This window comes from Schistocerca nitens, chromosome 4 (genome assembly GCF_023898315.1).
Source record: "Schistocerca nitens isolate TAMUIC-IGC-003100 chromosome 4, iqSchNite1.1, whole genome shotgun sequence".
Taxonomy (NCBI): domain Eukaryota; kingdom Metazoa; phylum Arthropoda; class Insecta; order Orthoptera; family Acrididae; genus Schistocerca; species Schistocerca nitens.
In genome coordinates, this window is record NC_064617.1 from 428618427 (window position 1) to 428640109 (window position 21683).

The 21683-nt window shown below is 40.5% G+C and overlaps 1 protein-coding gene across 2 annotated transcripts in view; it reads right to left on the bottom strand.

The window, feature by feature from the left end:
• LOC126253153 (coronin-7) overlaps nucleotides 1–21683 on the bottom strand; it is a 234577-nt gene that overhangs the window by 40623 nt on the left and 172271 nt on the right. For both annotated transcript variants that reach the window (XM_049954311.1, XM_049954310.1), the window contains exon 16: nucleotides 11150–11285. In XM_049954311.1, coding sequence (XP_049810268.1) covers nucleotides 11150–11285 — 136 coding nt within the window. The remainder of the gene's footprint in view (nucleotides 1–11149; nucleotides 11286–21683) is intronic.

Below are 21683 nucleotides of genomic sequence, written 5' to 3' on the forward strand. Positions count from 1 at the left end.
TGTGACAGGTTGTATGTATATATTGCACATTCCATTAATAACAAAATGAAAATGACATATTTTTACTCAGCATGCAGAGGAGACCTTGAGATACAGACACAACAAAAAAGACTGCTAAGCTTTTAAGCTTTCAGACAAAAAATTCCTTCTTACAAAATAGAAAACACAAACACATTCACACAAGCCATGGCCACTGTCTCTGGGCACTGGGGTCCAACTGCAGACTGTGTCTGAAGTGAGCAGCAATCTTTGGTGTGGTAGTAGAGATAAGGAGGAGGCATGGGGCAGGGAGGGGGAGGGATAGCAGGGTAGGAGGCGGGGACAGGAAGCAGAATCAGAAGGCTGTGCTGGGGAGAGGAATGGGGGGAGGGAGAGGACAGAAACGGAGAAGGGGAAAAGATAAGTATGGGCCTTGGTGGTATAGAAGTCTGAGTAGCACAGGAATGGGAGCAGGCAAGGTGATAGATAGGTGGAGGTCAGGAATAGTAAAGGTTAAGGTAAGAGGGTTATAGAAATGAATGGAAGGATACATTGTTGGGAGAGTTCCCACCTGCACAGTTCAGAAAGATATTGTTAGTAGGAAGAATCCGGATGGTACAGGTAGTGAAGCAGTAATTGAAGTAAAGCACATCATGTTGGGCACCATGTTGAGCAACTGGGTGGTCCAGCTGTCTCTTGGTCACAGTCTGGTATTGGCCATTCATGTGGATAGATAGCCTATTAGATGTGATGCCTCTGTAGAAAGCAGCACAGTGGTTGCAGCTTAGTCTGTAGATCACATGGTTGCTTTCACATGTAGCCTTGCCTCTGATAGGCTAGGAGATGCCTATGACAGGATTGGAGTAGATGATATTGGGGGGATGTATGGCACAGGTCTAGCATCTATGTCTGTTGAAGGGTAACCACATGGCAAGATATTGGGAGTATGGGCAGAATAGGGATGGAAAGGATATTGCGTAGGTTCAGTGGGTGGCAGAATAAGGCAACAGATGGGCAGAGAGGATATTCCTCATTTCAGGGCACAAGGAGAGGTAGTCAAAACTCTGGAGGAGAATCTGATTCCATTTCTCTGATCCTGTATGTTACAGTCATCAGAGGATTGCTCCTCCATGGCCATACAGTGGCTATGTGGGAGAGGGTAGGAGAGAGAAGGCATGAGAGATCTGTTAGAGGATGAGGTAGGGATGGTAATTTTTGTTTGTGGAGGCCTCGGTGAGACCTTTGGCATATTTGGAGGGAGACTGCTACAGATGTGATGACCTCGGGTGGCTATGCTGTGTGACAGAGACTTCTTTGAACATAATGGGTGGCAGCTGTTGAAGTGGAGGTTTTGTTGGCAGTTGGTAGTTTGATGTGGATGTAGGTACTGATGCATTCATCCTTGAGGTGGCTTGTTGTAGGTGTTGAGAATCTGGAGGAATGCGGATAGTGTGTCACCCTGAGTGGTTGGGAATGATTCCTCTAGATGGCCCATGATTTCTGTATAGGGGTGATCTCGTCTTGGACTACTGCTATCCAGCATTTCTACAAGAGCCTTCATTCCAAAGCCACAACAGAATATCTGTCCCATCCTTGTCCAACTATAAGTACATAAAGGCCTGTACATATGGATTACTTTATTTTCATTGTTCTTAAACTGTAATAGCAAGAGATGTCCAACATCCTTGTAAAAGTGATCTATGGAAGAGTAAAGTTGCTGCTACTACCAATGGTGCAATGTTTTCTTGAACAGTAAATAAGTAGGACCTAACTTGAAATTAACCTTGCTGATTCTTGTTTTAACTTTCAGAATCTCTTGCACTACAAGGATTACAAGTCTCCTTGAAGAACTGGAGATACAATACCCAAAAAATTGTTTGTGTTATGACAAAAAAAAAAAATTACAGATTCCCTCAAGCTCTTCAGAACTTCTTGTTGAACTTTTGTTTTATCAAGTTTATGCTTATTAACGGACTCACTTGACATAAACAGCAGAAATTAATGGCAAATACAGACAATACACACTGCTGTTGAAAGTGGAAACTAACTGGAACACAATATGACAGTCATAATGAATGTAAACACAATATTTCATTGCTGCAATCTGTTTGTTTTTAGGTATCTTTATGCTGTGATCATGAACTGTGTAATAGCTCATTGGATCAAACTGGTCAACAATGAATACTACGGAGAATCAACTATGAAATGCCAGGTCAGTAAAACAATACATCGGTAGGACAAGGACAATGTTTTTTTTAGGATGATAAAACCTTCCACCACGGCAACACCAAATGCAAGTTTGTGTGTTTCATATGTGCCTCAAACAGACTTCAGTCCACATGAGAATAATTTATGATATTTGCATTGTAATCTAATGTACATGGTTTAGGAAACAAAATAGATGCTTTTGAATCATTTATCACAGGACTATCTCCACATGTAGTAATTGTTACAGAACACCAGAAAACAGTGAACAACATTCAATATTGCAAATTAGAAGGCTACAACCTAGCTACCTTCTACTGCAGAACACACAATAAAGATGGTGGTGGTGGTGGTGCTGGTGGTGGTGGTGGTGGTGGTGGTGGTGGTGCCATCTACTCAACAAAACATAATTTCATAACCACCATAGAAAAAGTGCTATGGGGGAACAATTTCTGTGTTGACAAAGATTTAGAAATGGCAATTCTTAAACTCATATTCCCCCCTGAAACATGGACCTTGCCGCTGCTGGGGAGGCTTGCATGCCTCAGCGATACAGACAGCTGTACCGTAGGTGCAACCACAATGGAGGGGTATCTGTTGAGATGCCAGACAAACGTGTGGTTACTGAAAAGGGGCAGGAGCCTTTTCAGTAGTTGCAGGGGCAACAGTCTGGATTATTGACTAATCTGGCCTTGTAACATTAACCAAAACAGCCTTGCTGTGCTGGTACTGCGAACAGCTGAAAGCAAAGGGACATTACAGCCGTAATTTTTCCCGAGAGCATGCAGCTTTACTGTATGGTTAAATGATGATGACGTCCTCTTGGATAAAATATTCCAGAGATGAAATAGTCTCCCATTCAGATCTGTGGGCAGGAACTACTCAGGAGGACATCGTAGTGCAGCAGTTAACATCACTGCCTGGCGTACTGCAGGAGGGCACTGTCAAGCAATGGTATGAGAACATCGAGGAGAAGTTCACAAACTGGGAAGTATTCCAGGTGGAACTGAGCAAGTATTCGGCAACACACAATGACAGAAGTGCTAGGCTGAAGATAAATTAAAGTGCAGGGCACAGCGTCCAGGAGAAACTACAGCATCCTACATTCAAGATGTCTTGGAGCTGTGTAAAATAGTGGATCCTAGAACAAAGAAGGAAGATACGGTTGCACAACTCAGGAAGGGTGTAGCTGAGGACATGTATCAAGCCGTACTCCTGAAGGAGGTTTCGACAGCAGATGACTTCATAAAATTGTGCCAGTATATCAAGACAAAGCATCAAAAAAGAATTACATGCAAGAAGTTTGAACGGCTTCCAAATGTCGTATCAATGCACTTGACGGAGGAGGGACCTGATTTCACCTTTGTCAGATAGCAAGAGAGGAAGTTCAGAAGGCACTTGGATTGCACGGCGAGCAAAAAATCAAGATACTTCAAGAGGTCATACGGGAGGAAGTGGAACAAACATTGAACCCAATCTCTCGTCCTTCATTTCCCTTTAAAACGGTGAAAAAGTCGAGACCCAGGCAAAGTTACATTCCTACAATGCCGCATGTGGAACCTGTTTAGGCACCAAGGAAGACTGATGCTTGGAGAACCCAGAATAACCATCCAGTATGTTTCCACTGTGGCTGACAGGCATATGTTGCGTGCTGTTGTCAAGAAAGGTGGCGGTTATTTGATGACACCCATGGCAGAAGACAGCAGACCGATCTTAGCCGACGCCAACTCCGGGATTATGAAGAGGAACAAGAAGATGTGGGTGTAGGATGACATAGATCACCATCGCCGCAAGATAGGTGCTGGAGAGGATGCTCCCCAAGATGCCAATCAAGGTCTCCATTGCCATTTAGAAGCTCCAGCCAATCACATAGCCATCGCAACCTGGAAAATTAAAGGGTGCGGCCTTCCTTGGAGGTGAGGCCGCAAGAGAAAAATCCTCCACCATCGATTACTACAAAAATGATAGGAAACTAGGTCAATATCCTCATGGATGGCCGACTAGCTCAAGCTCTTGTGGGCTCTGGAGCTTCATATTCAGTCTGGAGCTTCATATTCAGTCATTTCAGAGAAGTACCATGGCCAGTTGCAGGAAACCGTATTCGTCAACAACAAAACATCTCTGCTGTAGGTGGCTAATGGGAAATATGTAAAACTTACAGGAAGATGTGTCATTCGCGTGGGTATAAGTGGCCATACACAGCCCTTAGAATTTATCGTTTTACAAGAGTGTCGTCATGACGTCATTCTTGGATCGGACTTTTTGAAAGCTCCTCAGGCAATTATAAATTGTGGTTGCTCGAAGATTATGCTAGATGAGATGAGATACTGTGGACGGGAAGATGGGTATCCAAGCACGTGGAGACTATGTGTGCTGGATGAAGTGATCATTCCTGCAGTCAGCATTAGAAAGGTAACTGTAACATGTCATGCCATGCATCAACCGATGGATCTTGTAGTGGAATGTAAGAGAAGCATACCACTGAAGAATAACTTGGTCATCCCAGCCTCTGTCATCTCATTTAAGAATGGATTCGGTGAATTGTGGAAAGTTAACTGTCACCGAGAACTGCAGACCCTTCGAAGACACATGCGGGTAGCAAACGCTGAGCCGTTAATTGCCAAACAGCTGAGTGTCACAGAAACCTCTCCTGCCGAGTCTGTGGGCAAAATTGTCACTACCACTACTACACAAGATCTTCTAGCTCGACTATCACCAGATCTCACTAAGGAACAACAGAAGAAGCTACTTGCCATTCTTCAAGAGTTCTCTGAATGCTTCAATCCACAGGTGAAGAGCAAATCAGACAAATTGATGGTGAAGCACTGGAGTAGCACTGGAGACCATCAACCAATAAGCCAGAGAGCATACAGTGTGTCAGCAATGGAATGTCGAATAATTCGCAACAAGGTGGAGAAAATGATGAAGAACGACATCATTTAGCCTTCGTAGAGCCCATGGTCGTCACTAGTGGTTCTCTTCAGGAAGACAGATGGCAGTTGGCACTTTTGTGTTGATTACAGGAAGCTTAATAAAATAACTAAAAAGGACATTTACCCCGTTCCACAAACTGACAATACACTAGATTGTCTGAAGGGGGCTAAGTTTTTCTCAACCATTGACATGTACTCGGGATACTGGCAAATCGAAGTAGATAAGGCTGATTGTGAGAAAACTGCATTCATCACCCCAGAGGCCCTGTATTAGTTTAAGGTAATGCCATTTGATTTGTGTAATGCACCAGCAGCTTTTGAATGGATGATGGATAATCTTGTAAGTCACCTGAAGTGGACAATGCATTTTTGTTATTTAGATGACATTGTAGTGTTCTCAGAGATATTTGATGAACAAGTAAAAAGACAGAAACTTAATCCAAGAAAGTGTCTCTTTGGAGCAAAAGAAATCAAAATGCTTGGACACCTGGTGTCAAACGAAGGTGTGCGGCCAGACCCAGAAAAGGATAGACCTATAACAGAATTTCCTATTCCTGAAAGTATTAGAGATGTGAGAAGCTTCCTCGGATTATGTTCTTATTACCATCATTTTATCAAAGACTTTTGTATCAAAGCAAGACCACTCCAAGAGTTGTTAAAGCCAGTGCTGAATTTATCTGGGGTGGTGCTCAACAAGATTCTTTCGATGTGCTGTGAAAAGCTTTGACAAGTGATCCTGTACTTGCTCTGTATGATAGAGCGCATCTATAGAACTACACACAGATGCTAGTGGGTATGGGATCAATGCTGTTCTGGTGAAAATTTTGGATGGATGGAAAAGAGAAGGTGCTTCTAGGACACTTACAAAAGCCGAGAGAAACCAATTCAACTACAGAAAGAGAATGTCTTGCTGTGATCTGGACCATGTGCAAATTTTGACAGTATCTCTAAGGAAGGCCATTCACAGTTGTTACAGACCATCATTCACTTTGTTGGTTGACAGGTCTTAAGGGTCCAACAGAACAACTCGCCAGGTGGACAATGTATGACATTACAATAGTGTACAAAAGTGGAAGAAAACACGAAGATGCCGATTGTCTCTCACAAAACCCTGTGCGAGACCATCAAGACTTTCATGAAGATTGTGACTGTCTTGCTGCACTCCGGGATCTCTCTGCCGAGTAGAAGAAGGACACCAAGATATCTCAAATTATGCTTGTCTTAAATTGGCCAGAGGGTGTGAAAGGACAATTTAAAGTAGTTAATGGATTACTTTGCAAGAAAAACTTTGATCTGTTTGGAAAGAGGTGGCTACCAGTGATTCCTAAACACATGCGCTTAGATGTTCTACAGAAATTCCATGACATACCTGAGGCTAGACATTTAGGATTTATTAAGACATATAATAGGATCCACATGAGATTTTTCTGGCCAGGTTTATTTAGGAGTGTCCATCACTATGTGTCGCACTGTCGAGAGTGCCAGAGGAGAAAGGCAGTTCTTCAGAAACCATCTGGCCAACTCCTACCAATTCCACCAGCTGAAACACCTTTCCAGCGTGTTGGGATTGACCTCCTCAGACAATTTCCAACGTCTGCTAGTGGCAATAGATGGATTATTGTTTGCACTGATTATCTGACACGTTACGCCATTTCAAAAGCCGTGAAAACAGCCGAAGCATTCAAGGTAGCCAAATTCATCGTGGAAGACATTGTATTAAAACACGGTGCCCCAAGGTTGTTAATTACGGATTGAGGGAAAGTTTTTCAATCTAATCTTGTGACAGAGATAAACCATCGGTGCAACATTACTCATCACATGATGACTGCCTACCATCCGCAAACTAGTGGGCTTACTGAACACCTTAATAAGACCTTGGCCGACATGCTATCAATGTTTGTCAGTGTTGAGCAGAGCAACTGGGATGAGGTGCTACCTTTTGCGACGTTTGCCTACAACACTGCTAAACAAGACACCACAAGATTTATGCCATTTTTCCTGGTGCATGGGCATGCGGCGACAACAACGATGGACACTGTGGTTTCTGTTACATCCTGATGACGTGGATGATGACTACATCAGCCAGGTGTCAACCAGAGCTGAGGAAGCTCTGGCAGTTAGCTTGACTCCACACGCTGCAGGCACAAGAAAACGATTGCCAAAGGTATGTTGTCTACCAGCCTGATGACCTCATCTGGATCTTCACTCCTGTTCGGAAGGTTGGTCTCTCTGAGAAGCTGATCAGGCGCTACTTTGGACCTTATAAGGTTTTAAAATACTTGTCTGATGTTACTTATGGAGTTGAAGATTTGACCCCAACACAAGATGACAAAAGATCAGAGATACGGTCCACATCCTTCGAATGAAGCCCTATAAGGATCCTGCAACCCAGGGTAAATTCGAAGCTCCAGCAACAGGCAGCAAGCGGAAAAGTGACGAAGAGTGTAGCGGCAAAGAAAGTTCTAATAATATCACCACCAGGGTGAACATCAGTCATCGGGAGTCGAAGTATGCAGGACCAATGACTCATTCCCAGACTAGGAGGACATAACACTGAGACACTGTTCTCTTAAGGAGGGAGCAATGTCGCAGAAGAGGCTGGGTAGCACAGTCACCGTGGTGTAGTGGGTAAGATACTAGACTGTTGCATGGAAGGTCGTGAGTTCAAAACCTGAACTGTAAAATTTTAATTTCTATATTCGATTCGAGTACATTCTAGAAATACCCAGAAATGTCAAGAATCATTGTACTGCAATGTTCTGTAACTGTATATATACAATATGTGTTCTGGCCGGAGGCAGTTCGCTCCACACTCTTGTATGTGCAAGTGCTGAATAAACCTTCGTTAAGTGAAGTTAATGTTTGTCATTATTCTAATTATACCTTCTTCTACAAGACAATATTACCAATGACAGTGTCACTAAAGTGGGATTATTAAACTTGGTTTCCTAAAATTCTTTCACCGAAGATGATGAATACTGGCAAGTTTTCCAGTCCAGATAGTATTCAAATTAGTGTTCTTTCAGAGTATGCTGATACAACAGCTCCATACTTAGCAATCATATATAACCACTCGCTTGATGAAAGATCCATACCAAAAGCCTGGGAAGTAGCAAAGGTTACATCAGTATTCAAGGAACCAAATAGGAGGAATTACAGACCTGTATCACTGATGTCAATTTGCAATAGGACTGTGGAACATATACCATGTTCGAACACTATGAATACCCTGAAGAAACCAGTCTATTGACACATCTCACCACATATCCAGACAATATTGTTCTTGTGAAACACACTAGCTCTCTAAACAGTGAAAAGTCCACGCTGGGATATCAACAGTTCTCACCATAAAAATGACAACCCTAAGTGTCATCTTTACAGTGAGTAGTAATCTATCCTCTCCACAACTGTTGACACTAGCTCTTTATTCATGAGAAGTAATGAGTGCTATCGACAGGGATCTCAAATTGATTTCATATTTCTACATTTCTGGAGGGCTTCTGACACTGCTCCCCGCAAGATACTTCTAATCAAGTTGTGTTTCTATGAGTATTGCTTTAGCAGTGCGACTGGATTTGTGACTAACTGTCAGAAAGGCCACTATAAATAGTAATTGATGGAAAATAATTGCATAAAACAGAAGTGATGCCCGGAATTCCCCAAGGTAGTGTTATAGGCCCTCAGCTGTTCCTAATCTACACAAATGATTTTGGAGACAATCTGAGCAGCCCTCTTACGATTGTATGCAGATGATACTGTCATTTACCATCTAGTAAAGTCATCAGATCAAAACCAATTGCAAAATGATTAAAATAATGTGTGTGTGGTGTGAAAAGTGGTAATTTTCTCTGAATCATGAAAAGAGCGAGGCTATACACGATCACATACAGAAATCCATTAAATTCTGGTTACATGATAAATCACACAAATTTAAAGGGTGTCAGTTCAACTAAATACCTAGGAATTACAATTACAAACAACTTAAATTGGAATGATCACATGAATCATGTTGTGGAGAAGACAAACCAAATGTTACATTTTATTGGTGGATCCCTTATAAGTTGCAACATGTCTACTAAAGAGACTGCCTACACTATGCTTGTAGGTCCTCTACTAGAGTACTGCTGTGTGTTAATGGGATCCTTACCAGATGGGATTGATGGCAGATATTGAAATGTCCAAAGAAGTGCAGTTTGTTTTTTATTGTCATGAAACAAGAGAGAGTGTGTCACAGATATGATAAGACAGTTGGTGTGGCAGTTATTAAAATGAAGGTATTTTTTGTTGTTGTGAGATATTTTCATGAAATTTCAACCACCAACTTTCTCTGAGGAATGTGAAAATATTTTATTGTCACCAACTTAGATAGGGAGACATAATGATCATAATAAAACAAGATAAATCACAGCTCATACAAAAATATTTAAGTATTCATTTTTCCCCACACCGTTACAGGGTGGCATGGTAAAGAAATAGTCTGAAGCTGGTATGAACAACCCTACCCCAAGCACTTGGTAGAAACAACCCTACCCCAAGCACTTAAGTGTAAATTGCTCAGTAATGATGTAGATTTACATCCACAATGGACTTTCCACTACCAGAGTAATTAGTGCTTGTTTCAGTTTGGACACGGTCACTACTTATGTTTTAATACTAAACATGAGACCCCATCCAAAGTAATTTCTCACTTTGCACTACAAAGCCTATTTTATTTTATTTTTAAATTGGTTTCAGAGACACAAAAAGATATTCTACAAACTCAATGGGGGAAAAAAAAAGAAAAAAAAGCAAGTTTCCTGTAAACTCTCTATTTTTACTTAATTTACATTGTGTTTGAAGTGATTAATTAACTTTAGCTCCCAGCCTTCATGATTGGAAACCACATTTCTTTACAAGGAGATCCAGAAGATCAGATTCCATCTCCATATAGTTAAGGCTAACCAGCCATTGACCTCTTTCTTCTGAGCGGATGCACACACATTGCCCGAACTCTTACGGGACTCAGTAAGATTGTCTGCCACGAGTAATGAGTGTAGTGGGCAGGGGCACTACGAATGTAGTATGTGGACATTAAGTTGGGAATGTGGGTCTCACGGGGAGCATCCAAGGGATAAATCCCTGCAGTCGCACTATCCTCTGTGCCCTTGGTGGCTCAGATGGATAGAGTATCTGCCATGTAAGCAGGTGATCCCAGGTTCGATCCCAGACGGGGCACACATTTTCAACTGTCCCCGTTAATGTATATCAATGCCTGTTGACAGCTTAAGGTATTGATTGAATTATCATTACATTTCTTTATAGTCAGCATTTTATGTCAATACTGCATAGGTAAAACAATGGTCAGGAAACAACATTTCTGTCAAGTAGTACACCACAGTGATTAATTGTTTCAAAAATAATTTAATTATCCAGCACAATCTCACTTATTTCTAACAAACCAGCTTTGGCCAGAATTAGCCATCCTCTGATCATAAAATGCAGGCTGTGTTTCAATCCCTCCAATGCCGAACCACATTTATTAACAACATAGTTTTTTTGCAGTGGCGAGATTGAACCATGGCCTGTATTTTATGATCTGAAGATGACCGATGACTGAAATCAGTCATTTTGTTGGAAATAAATGTAGTTGTGCAGGGTAATTACAACAGTTTCACAATAATTTTTGCCTGCTTAGGGCTCCACAAACCGAAGAGCATTTATTAATAAGAAAGATCCACGTGGCACAGATGCTCTAGCACAGATGCCATACAATTTGTTATTGGAACGCAGTGTGATTTTGTATCCAGAATGAACTGCCGTGATATTCTGTCAAATTGACACAATACTCAGGTATTCAGATTTTCCAAGTTCAGTATTATAAAGGAAAAACCATCATAATACCTATAGTCACTCAGACACATGCTTACTTACATGTGTATCATCATGAAGCAATATTTTAACGTGTATTAAAATGGCACAAGGCAACTGTATAAAGAGGCACCGCATTTACACTGTTTATGCAATAAAATATAGAAAATTTGACTGATACTCACAGCTTTCCATTCCTTGTGGCTTGAGACTTAACCGAGATGGAGTTTTGTTGAATCCTCCCAACCATTCAGTGCTGGTCATGGTTGGTTTCCATGTTACTTTTGTTGGAGGAAACAGGTCATCTTGAAATAATTCACTCTGAAAATTGATTAAAGACTCCAGATTTTTATATGCAGTTTTACAGATCACATAATAGAGACAAAGACAGAAAAGGCCTAAACACAGGGGGGAAACTGTATCATGCAGCAGTAAAAAATTGAAAGGGCAAAGGAGGACAGAAATGTTATGCCAAAAAATGTGGTCATCTCAAATACTTGTTCCACTGATCACATCCATGATTAATGTTATTATGATTTACAAATTCTGTCTACAAAAATTACTGAGTAATTCTAGTCAAGAACTCTTGTATGGTACAGATGGACTTGTTAATGAGAAACACCTTTAATCTACATTTGAAAACACTTCTTTTATTTGGCTGGGCACATTTTTAAAGACTTTTATAGTCACATCTTTCACCGCTTCCTGTGGCTAGTTAGTTTAATTAAAGGGTGACACAATTTGTTTTTCCTTCTTGAAATGCACTTTGTGAATATATGTAACTCTCAAACTCAGAATGATTGTTGATAACAAATTTTATAAGTGGATGAATGTCCTGTGGGACTGTGGTTAATATTTTAGCTGATTAAAGAGAAGCCTGCAAGATGTATGTGTGTAAACCCATCTCATATTTTCAATAACTTTCTTTTGTGCAATGAATATTTTCTGCCTAAGTGAGGTTTTTTCCAGGATGTTATTCAGCAAGACATCAGCCAATGAAAAAGCAAAATACGTTAAATTACTGACTTCCCTAGCTCCAAAATTGACCATTATTCTTACGACAAAAATAGGTAAACATAAATGTTTCAAGTTTTTCCACTGTAAGATTTCATCAATTTGCACACCTAAGAACTTTGATTTTTCTACCTGTTTATTATTTCATGTTGGTATACTATGTTAATAGGAGGTAGGAAATTTTTGACAATACAACATTTTCGATTCCATTAAAATGACAGAAGTTTAAATTTTACAATCTGTATGGGGTACATTTTGAGAAAGGGAGCTCTAGAAATAGTGCAGTCACCAGACCTTCAAATTGTGAGAGATAGGTTGTCACATTCTCATATTAATTTTCTCGATGAGAAAATAAGTTACCAGTTGTTATTTAAATAGCAACATTCATCATGGGCAATGACAGCAATCCAACTGTTAGATATTTATTTTTCAATGGAAAAAGTACTATTCTTATGAGGATGGCATACACCAATGAGTGTGAAATGACAAAGTGACTCAAGATCAGTCTGTAATACAGATTGTACTGTATTTTAACACATCCAAAATTGTGGCAGTTGTGTTTTCTGTTATGTAGTTTCTCAAAATCAATTATTAATTGAAGAAACAAAGCACAGAATATGGGAAGAGAGGTTTCTGTACAGGTCCTTTGAGGCTTTAGATGACACGAGACAAGACAAAATTCATTAAGGAAAGCTGGGCATATTGATATAATTGCACAAAGGCTCTGAACCATTCCACAATCGTTTGGATAAACATTTAAAAAACCACTACCACTGGTCTTTTTCTCCAAGAAGCAATTTACCTTATGGCATATTGTATTATCATCCTGACCACACAATATAATGATACAGGCTCACCAAGCCCTCAAAACATCGCAATGAGTATCTTCACATACCAATTTTATGGAAACTATCCAACATTTAATGCCGGAATCATATAATTATATGTTATCATGTGTGTAGTTAGTTGATTTTATGTTCCATATGTTGTTTGAGTGATTTATATCAGAATCATGCAGAGACAGTTAGTTTAAGGCCCATGTATAAGTGTCAGCCCCCCCCCCCCCCCCCACAAAAACAACAACAACAACCCTGACAACATATAGTATGTTGTGTGGGAAGCCAAACTGATCAGTTTTCAAGAAGGAACCCATACACTGAAACAAACAGCTTTGACGCTGCAAATCCTTGAAGTCTGAGAACAAACAGTTGTGGTGGTTTGTCCTGATTTATTTTGGTGTCCAAATACAGAAGGTATGCAACCCTTAAGCCATCTGTGTTCTGCAGATGGATGACCTGAGCCTAACAACGTTCCTGTGCATGCACTACATTCCTCCACACAGCCCTTGTGTGCATCCTACTGAGGACCATGTGTGATCTGCCACTGCAGTGCAACATGCACCAATACACAGCTGCGGAAATGACAAACATGGTGCTTGCAAATGGCAAAGCAACTGCAATGGGAGAGCTACTGCAAGATTGTATGTGGAACATTTTCCAAACAGATGTACGCCACATCATTCCAAGTTCGCGATCGAAAGACGCTTCAGAGAAACTGGAAAGTTGCACAAAGGTATTTTCTGCCTGATGTATGCCCATTGTACAGTGAAGTAATAGCATTTTGAGCTTGGTTCTTGTGAATACTATCCCCAGTTTACTGCCTGTCCTCTGGTAGGTGCGAAATGTGATGGGGGTCATACATGCTTGGCTCAAACACTACAGCTGGAGATGGACATGCCGACAATGTTCAAAGAGGACCCAGCCACCAGCACTCAGCAGATGGCACAGGTGCTGCAGACATGTAAAAGTGCTGTGAGACATGTTGTTCATGAATGCCGGCTCCATCCGTACCATCTACAGATAGTCCAGGCATCACGGGAGACAGACTACTCACAACAGGTACAGTTTGTGCAGTGGTATTTACAACAATGCATACTCCAGCCATGGTTCCTGAGCTTAGTGCTATTCACAGATGTATGCATGTTTACTAGAGATGGCATATTAAACTTACACAATATGCATACTTGCGTAGATGAAAATCTGCATGCGCAGGTGATTCAAAATCACCAACACAGGATCAGGGATCAGTATTAACATCTGGACTGGGATAATTGAGGGCCTTATCACTGGGCCTTCTCTACTGTCAAACAGACCAACAGGATCGATCTACCACACATGTATTAGAGATGTTTTGCCTACCTTATTGGATGTAGTGCCACTAAATGTTCAGATGAACATATGACTGCAACATGATGGAGTTCCAGCACACTTCAATTTCAATGTGCAGAATCGCTTCAATGTCGCATATCCCAATCGATGGATTGGTAGAGGTGGACCAGTTCCATGGTCAGCACAGTTGCCAGATCTGACATCTCTCAACTATTTTATGAGGGGTAACATGAAGAGTATGGTGTATGGCACATCTGCAAAATCAGCATAAGAGCTTATTGCTCGAGTGCACACAGAGTGATTGAAGTACAACTGCATGTACTGGCGCATGTGCAGGAAGCTTAGAACAGCCAATGTATGCTCTGCATTAAAATAGGAGGTACGCAGTTCAAAGCCCGATTGTAATGTAGACAGTGCTACTCATGTTGGGTTTACTGATGTAATGTGGTATGCACACCCAACTCAGACTTTTATGCTCTCCAGTGCCTAAGCTATGTGTTTCTGGATACAAGTTCTTTCTTGAAAATCAATAAGAGTGCCTCCCCGCACAATACATAAGTGAATATATTTTTTTTTCTTTGGGACACCCTGCATATGATTTGTTTGCATATGAGCCCATGCTGCCCATTTATAGATGACTGAAATGTAAAGTGGCTTAAATTGAGTAAAAATGAATATATTTGTCTTTATACTGCTCATATTGCTAGTGAAAAATTTACCAACTAAAGTAAACACCTTCTATACTACATGGTAGGCTGACCACTGGGCAACTTTGTTATGTCCTGACTGACGGAATTGTGTATGGTGCTATGGTGTTGTTTACCACTAGTTTAATGCGTTTTTGCAAGACATGGAAGCAGCAAATGCTGACATAGCCTACCAAAGCATGGTTTGTTGGTTTAACAAATGCCGAGTTCTTTGTGCTTGAGAATAAATGCCATCTCTATGGATATGAAAGCAAAGACACAGGCTGCACAGAATAATATAGACTTAACCTTTTTTGCAAATTTAACAAGGCACTTAAGAAAGAAATAAAGAAAGAAGAAAGGAAGGAAGGAAGAAAGATTAGACTTTTATGTCCTATTGACAATGAGATCATTGGAGAGAGAGAGTGCAAGAACAGATTAGGGAAAGTTGGGGAAAGAAATTCAGAGGAATCATTTCAGCATTTGCGATAAGCAATTTAGGAAAACCAGAGAACACCTATATCTGGATGGCTGGATGTGAATTTCAGCTGCCATCCTCCTGAATGCAAGTTCATTGTGCTAAGTACTGCGGCACCTCAATTGGTTTAAGAAAGTATATATTGATCATTAATAGGTGTGATAAGATTAATGCATCTGGCGATAAACTTTGTTTATTAAAAACAGCTTGCTAAATTTAACATAACATTTTTGAATGTTTTCCAATGCTACAATTACACAAGGACAATTTTTTTAAGGATTTACCAACAAAACATTTTGTAACACTGCCAGGGCTTTGAGACAATTTAGAAAACTGAATAGCATAGAAAGAAATTGTTTGTCACTCTAGTTGTAACAAATACTGTACCTCTGGTTTAGAAAACTCAACTGAACTAGAGGACGTATATTAAAGCACTATCAACTCATTACAATGGTCTTTTGACACAAATGTGGAAGAATTTCCCAAGCTATGCAGAAATGCAACTAAGATCATATCTATAACATATACCTGTGTCAAATTCTTTACTGCTAGAGACTTATTTCAACCTTAGAAAGAATACAAAACACAGAAAGGTCACAGTTCCACCACTTAACATTGATGAGTGCCTACATCTTGCAATCTGGCTCCAAATATTCTGTTACTTGTAAATTAAAAGAAATACTAAGCTTCACAAATGTAATAAAAGTTTTTTTTGCTATGTTTGTATGTTTCTGAGCATCTTATTAAGTTTCTTAAAATATTGCAGTAATAATTGTAGAACACATCTAATAAAGGAGCTTTATTTGTACTAGAAAATACATGCATATTTTCCTTTCCTGAGGACAAGATATTTTAACAAGTTCCATTATCCATGTGCATATATTGCTCAGGTTTTTTATTTATTGTATCTTATTCTTAAAAGACTGTATCCTAGAATCAATACGAATCCTCACTTTTGACCTGAATATTTCTCCGAGCTGTAAAAAGCTGCATTGCTCATTTTAACCATCATGAATAGTGCATTAACAATGAGATAAATGTGATATTTCTTGGCCTGATGAAAGTGTTATGATGATCAGGCTTCTACCACCTTGCTGTACTCAACTTGGAAAATTTGTTATTGAAATCACATTGTAGCAGCCAATTACATACAACTCATTTTTTCAATCTGAATACAAGGAATTTACATTGAAACAGCCACAAATTATTAAATATTTCCTCTTATCTGATGGGCTGCTTAGCAATGAATAAAGATTTCTCATAAACAGCTCTAATATTTCTAGTGAGGATCTTCAACTACTCCTTAACAACAAGCATTTTCCCTGAGAACACCCTCTGAATTGACTTACTTGCATTCTTTTGTCAATGTCCAAGGCCTTAGAAAATATAATTCACAGCCATCTAACTGACTACTTAATTACAAAAAACCTCCTAGATGAGCTGCGCGGGGTAGCCGTGCGGTTCGAGGCATCTTGTCACGCTTCCATGGCTTCCCCCATTGGAGGTTCGAGTTCTCCCTCTTAAGTTAGGTTAAGTAGAGCATAAGCTTAGGGACCAATGACCTCAGCAGTTTGGTCCCACAGTCCTTACCACAAATTTCCAATTTTCCTACTAAATGAATACCAATCAGGTTTCCATAAACAGGGTAGCACATCATCAGCCTTAATACAGGTAACTGTTCTCCTGAAGATTGCCATAGACAGAGGAGAGGTGACTATTGTGTGCTTCTTAGATTTCAGCAAACTCTTTGACACTGTTGACTTCAATATTTTACTTGTCAATCTTAGCAGCCTAATTTTCTCACCAAATGCACTGCAATGGTTTTCCTTGTTCCTAATGTCTCACCAGCAATATGTCACATCTGAATATAAAGTCACAGTGGAGACAGTTGACACCAGGTGTCACCCAGTGTTCAGTATTAAGTTCTGTAGCATTTCCGTTGAATGTCAAAGACATATCATCAGTTTCATCCTACTATAAATATCACATGTATGCTCATGACCTTCAGTTGTATCTAAGTGCAAAACCAATAAACATTACAACAGCTATGGAGAATTTTAATACAGACCTGTGTGCACTGTCAAAATAGGCACACTATATAGCAACCAAACCTCAACCAGTCCCAGTTGGTCTTTCAAGGCTTGTTACCAGAGATATCAGGAATCCCTACCAGCTTTAATCATAAATGAGACAACTATCAATTTATCTCCCTCAGCAAAAAGTTTTGTAGTAATAACAGATGAAAATATAATCTCGTCAGAGCACATAGTTACAACATGCAAGAAGACACTGGCGCCTCCTCATGTCCTACAAAACTATAAAAAGCTCTTCCCATTTTGGCTAGGAAAAGAAACTTGTAAAAATACTTATACTTTCAGTCCTGAAAAGTCTGTCTCAGGAGAGTTTAAGGATGCCCCGAGCTGGTTATGAATGTCTGTGTTCGATATACAGGGGATGGGCAAAAATATGGAAACATCAAAAACACAACACAACTTCAAGCCTAATACAGTGCAGGGAAACTGCTGGCTTTCAAAAGAGCTTCCAATTATCTTGGAATTGACAAATACAGATCCTGTACAGGTTTCAAGGGAATCTTATACCATTCTTCCTGCAAAATATTGTCAAGTTCAGGAAATGACAATGGAGGATGATAGCTATCACTCACAATTCTCTCCAAAGTAGAGCACAAAGGCTCAATGATATTGAGATCTTGTGACTGTGGTGGCATGGGGAGATGTGAAACTTCATCCTCGTGCTCATAAAACCAGTCCTGGATGATGAAAGCTGTGTGCACAGGGGTCCTGCTACCTTGGAGCACAGCATCACCATTGGGGAAAAAATACTGTACCATGGGACGGACCTAATCAACCAAAATGGGCTCATACTGCTTGGCAGTAATGCAACCTTGCAGAGTAACCATGGGATCCATGGAATACCACATTATGGCTGCCCAAATCATCGCCAAACCCCCAACACATTTCACTTTTGGGACATAAACTCAGGCAGAAGTAGGTAACAGTGTGAAACAAGACTCATTCAGCCAAATGACATTCTTCCATTGCTGCATGTTACAGGTTTTATGACTTCAGCACCTCAGTTTCCTGTTACAGGCATTTGCATCTCTGATGACTGATTTTGGAATTTTAGCTTACCCTGCAATCCCCTGCTTATAGAGCTCCCTTTGTGTCTTCTTTTGGTGCTGTCAGGGTTTGCAAGTGTGACATTCAGTTTTGCAGTGACTTTTGCCACTGCCATCCTCTTATTTTTTATAACAATCCTCTTCAATGACTGTCCATCATGATCACCCAACACACACTTTTGTCTACATTGTGACTTAGCAGATGATGTTTTTCTGCTGTTCCTGTACATGGTATAAATTTCAGTACAGTGCCTCTTGAAAACCAAACACATCATCAGATACCTTGGTTAGGGAATCACCCATCGTATGAGCACCAACCATTTGTCCACATTTAAATTCACTTACCTCTGACATAATGTACTCACAACCACACAAAACACTGTTGTGACTACAACTGACACTTGCAATGTATCAAGGATAGGTGCCACCATTCGTGGCCAAATTCAACAGCACAACCTGCAGGTCTGACTACCATCTGCATTTATGTTGTGGCATGCATTTCTCAACATGTTTTCATATTTTTGTCCAACCCTTGCATCTGTGACATTCCACTCTTTGATCACATTTCACCATCATCTGCACATATATCTATGCTATGCACAGATGAATGCAGAAATTTCAACCCATTCTGTCTCCTCCACTGCCTTACCAATTTACACTGATCCTCAAATCTCTCCTAAGCTATGTCTGAACAACACAGCAGAGAAAGTCTTCAAAACAGAGCAAAATCGTTCGTCCCACTCCGTCACTCAGCCACTGACTCAAAATCCTTTTCAGTGTCAGGAACCTTATTCTGGAATAACATCTCCAGCTTTAAAAGACAGTTAATAATGTATCTACTAAAGCAGCAATACTGTCTCCCTTTGTTCCTGTATGAACTCATTCCCCCATGAAACCCTCTTTCTAACCACATCATCTTCATTTCCCAGTGCTCTTAGCTGGTGCATTCTATCCAAATTTCCCTCCCTCAGAACTTGCTAGATCAGAAAAGGTCACTTTTGTACATCTATAGATACTTTCCTTATCTGCCATTATCATAATTGTCGTCATTATTATTATTATTATTATTGGTGGTGGCAGTAGTGGTAGCAGAATAAGAAGAAAAAGTATATCCGGTACTAACTTAATTAATTCTTAACCAGCACTATTTATTCACACTATTTTTATATTAATGGAAAAAATGACAATACCAAAAAATAGTAAATGTACAGTAATGACATTTTGGGAATACCTCTGTCTAGGTAATATATTTAAGCGATTTACATTGCAAGATCACAGCTTAATACGGGCGTGAGATAAGCTGTCACAAATGTGAAATGCTGGTACATTAATAACCAGTGTAACTGCTAGAATGTTGAATGCAAACATGCAAACAAACATGCATTGTGTGTACAGGTGGCAGTCGTCAGTTTGTGGGCTGGAGTTCTACGCCTGTTGCACTTCATTGGTCAATTCAGGGAAGCCTAATGCTGTTTGTGGAGGATGCTGGAGTTGTTGTCCAATGATGTCTACACATGCTCGAATGGAGATGAATCTGGTAATCGAGCTGGCTGAGCCAACACGTCAACAAACAGTAGAAGATGTTGGGTTGCAACAGCAGCATGTAGGTGAACATTATACAGTTGGAAAACATGCCATGGAATGCTGTTCATGAATGGCACCACAACAGGTGAAGTCACCAGATTGATGAACAAATTTTCAGTCACAGTGCATGGGATAGTCAGGAGACTGCTCCTGCTGTCATACAAAATCACACCCCAGGCCATAACTCCAGGGGTAGGTCAAGTGTGTCTAGCACACAGGCAGGTTGGTTGCAGGCCCTCAACCAGCCTCCAGCTAACCAACAAACAGCCATCACCGGCCCTGAGGCAGCACAAGCTTTCACCACAACAGACCTCCACTCTGCGCTCCAATGAGCTCTCACTTGACACCACTGAAGCCACAAATGGCAGTATTTTTGGGGTTGGTGGAATGCATACTATGGGACATCTGGCTCAGAGCTGTCCTTGAAGTAACCAATTTGTAACAGTTTGTTGTGTCATTGTGGTGCCAACTGCTGCTTGAATTATTACTGCAGGTACAGTACAATGCACCAGAGCCATATGCTGAACATTAAGGTCTTTCCCCTCAGCAGTGTCATGTGGTCGTCTAGAGGCCAGTCTTCTTGTGACCGTACCTTTTCGTGACCTCTGCCAGCAGTCATGTACAGTGGCTCCATTCCTGGTAAGTATTTCTGCAATACTGCAGAAGGATATCCAGCTTCTCATAGCCCTATTACATGACCTCATTCAAACTCAGTAAGCTGTTGACAAAGCCTTTCTTCACCAACATCAACACACCATATCCAATCTCAAAGGCAACTAGACCTCATGATTGTTACAGTGTGTATTTAAGCTAAACCTACTTTGCATCCTCATAGTGGCACTACTAGTGCCACTCTTATGTGACTAGCGTGAAATTTTAATAGACATCGTCTTTCCGAGGTAGAAACACGCTTATCAACTTTTGTTTATGGCGCACAGCTCCTTTTTGGCACTAGAATTTTTTTCTGTCAGTGTATATTCAAATTGTTTTTACTTATTTACTTCTACTTTTAAGGGCTTCTCCACTCTTCAGCAGTTGCCCTGTATTCCCAATTGCAAGCATGCATGATCATTACAGTCCTCCTCTTTCAGACCTCCCTTCACCATTATTCCCAACCTCTGTGTTATTCATGGCCATCCAAGGTTCCTCCTCCTCCTACTCAACAGTGACCACTGCAGGACAGCACGTGGCCACAGTCCTTACTTCATTCGCTGTACATGGCCATACCACTGTTTAGCTCTTTTCTCCATTCTCTGCACAAGTTGTTGTTCCATATCTGTTATCTCCCTAATTTTCTCATTTCTTCTTCTCTCTGTTCAGGATGCCTTGGCTGCCCTCCTTATTCCATCCAACTCTACTGCCTATAGACTGAACTTCTCTGCTGCTCCTCTAGGGTCCATCCTTCTGCACCACATGTTGGTATTCTATCAACTACTGTTTTCAAAATCTTCTTCTGTGTTTCCTTTGACATTGCCCTGCTCCACTAACTCCATTTGGCATCTTCATTGCTTCTCTTGCCTGCTGGATCCTGCTTTTTAGATCTACTTCACAGCTTCCCGAGGTAGAGATAATTGATCCTCAGTAATTAACCTGTTTTACTGCTTTTAATACTTACTTGTGTCAGTACTAAATCCCTTACATTTCCTCCCA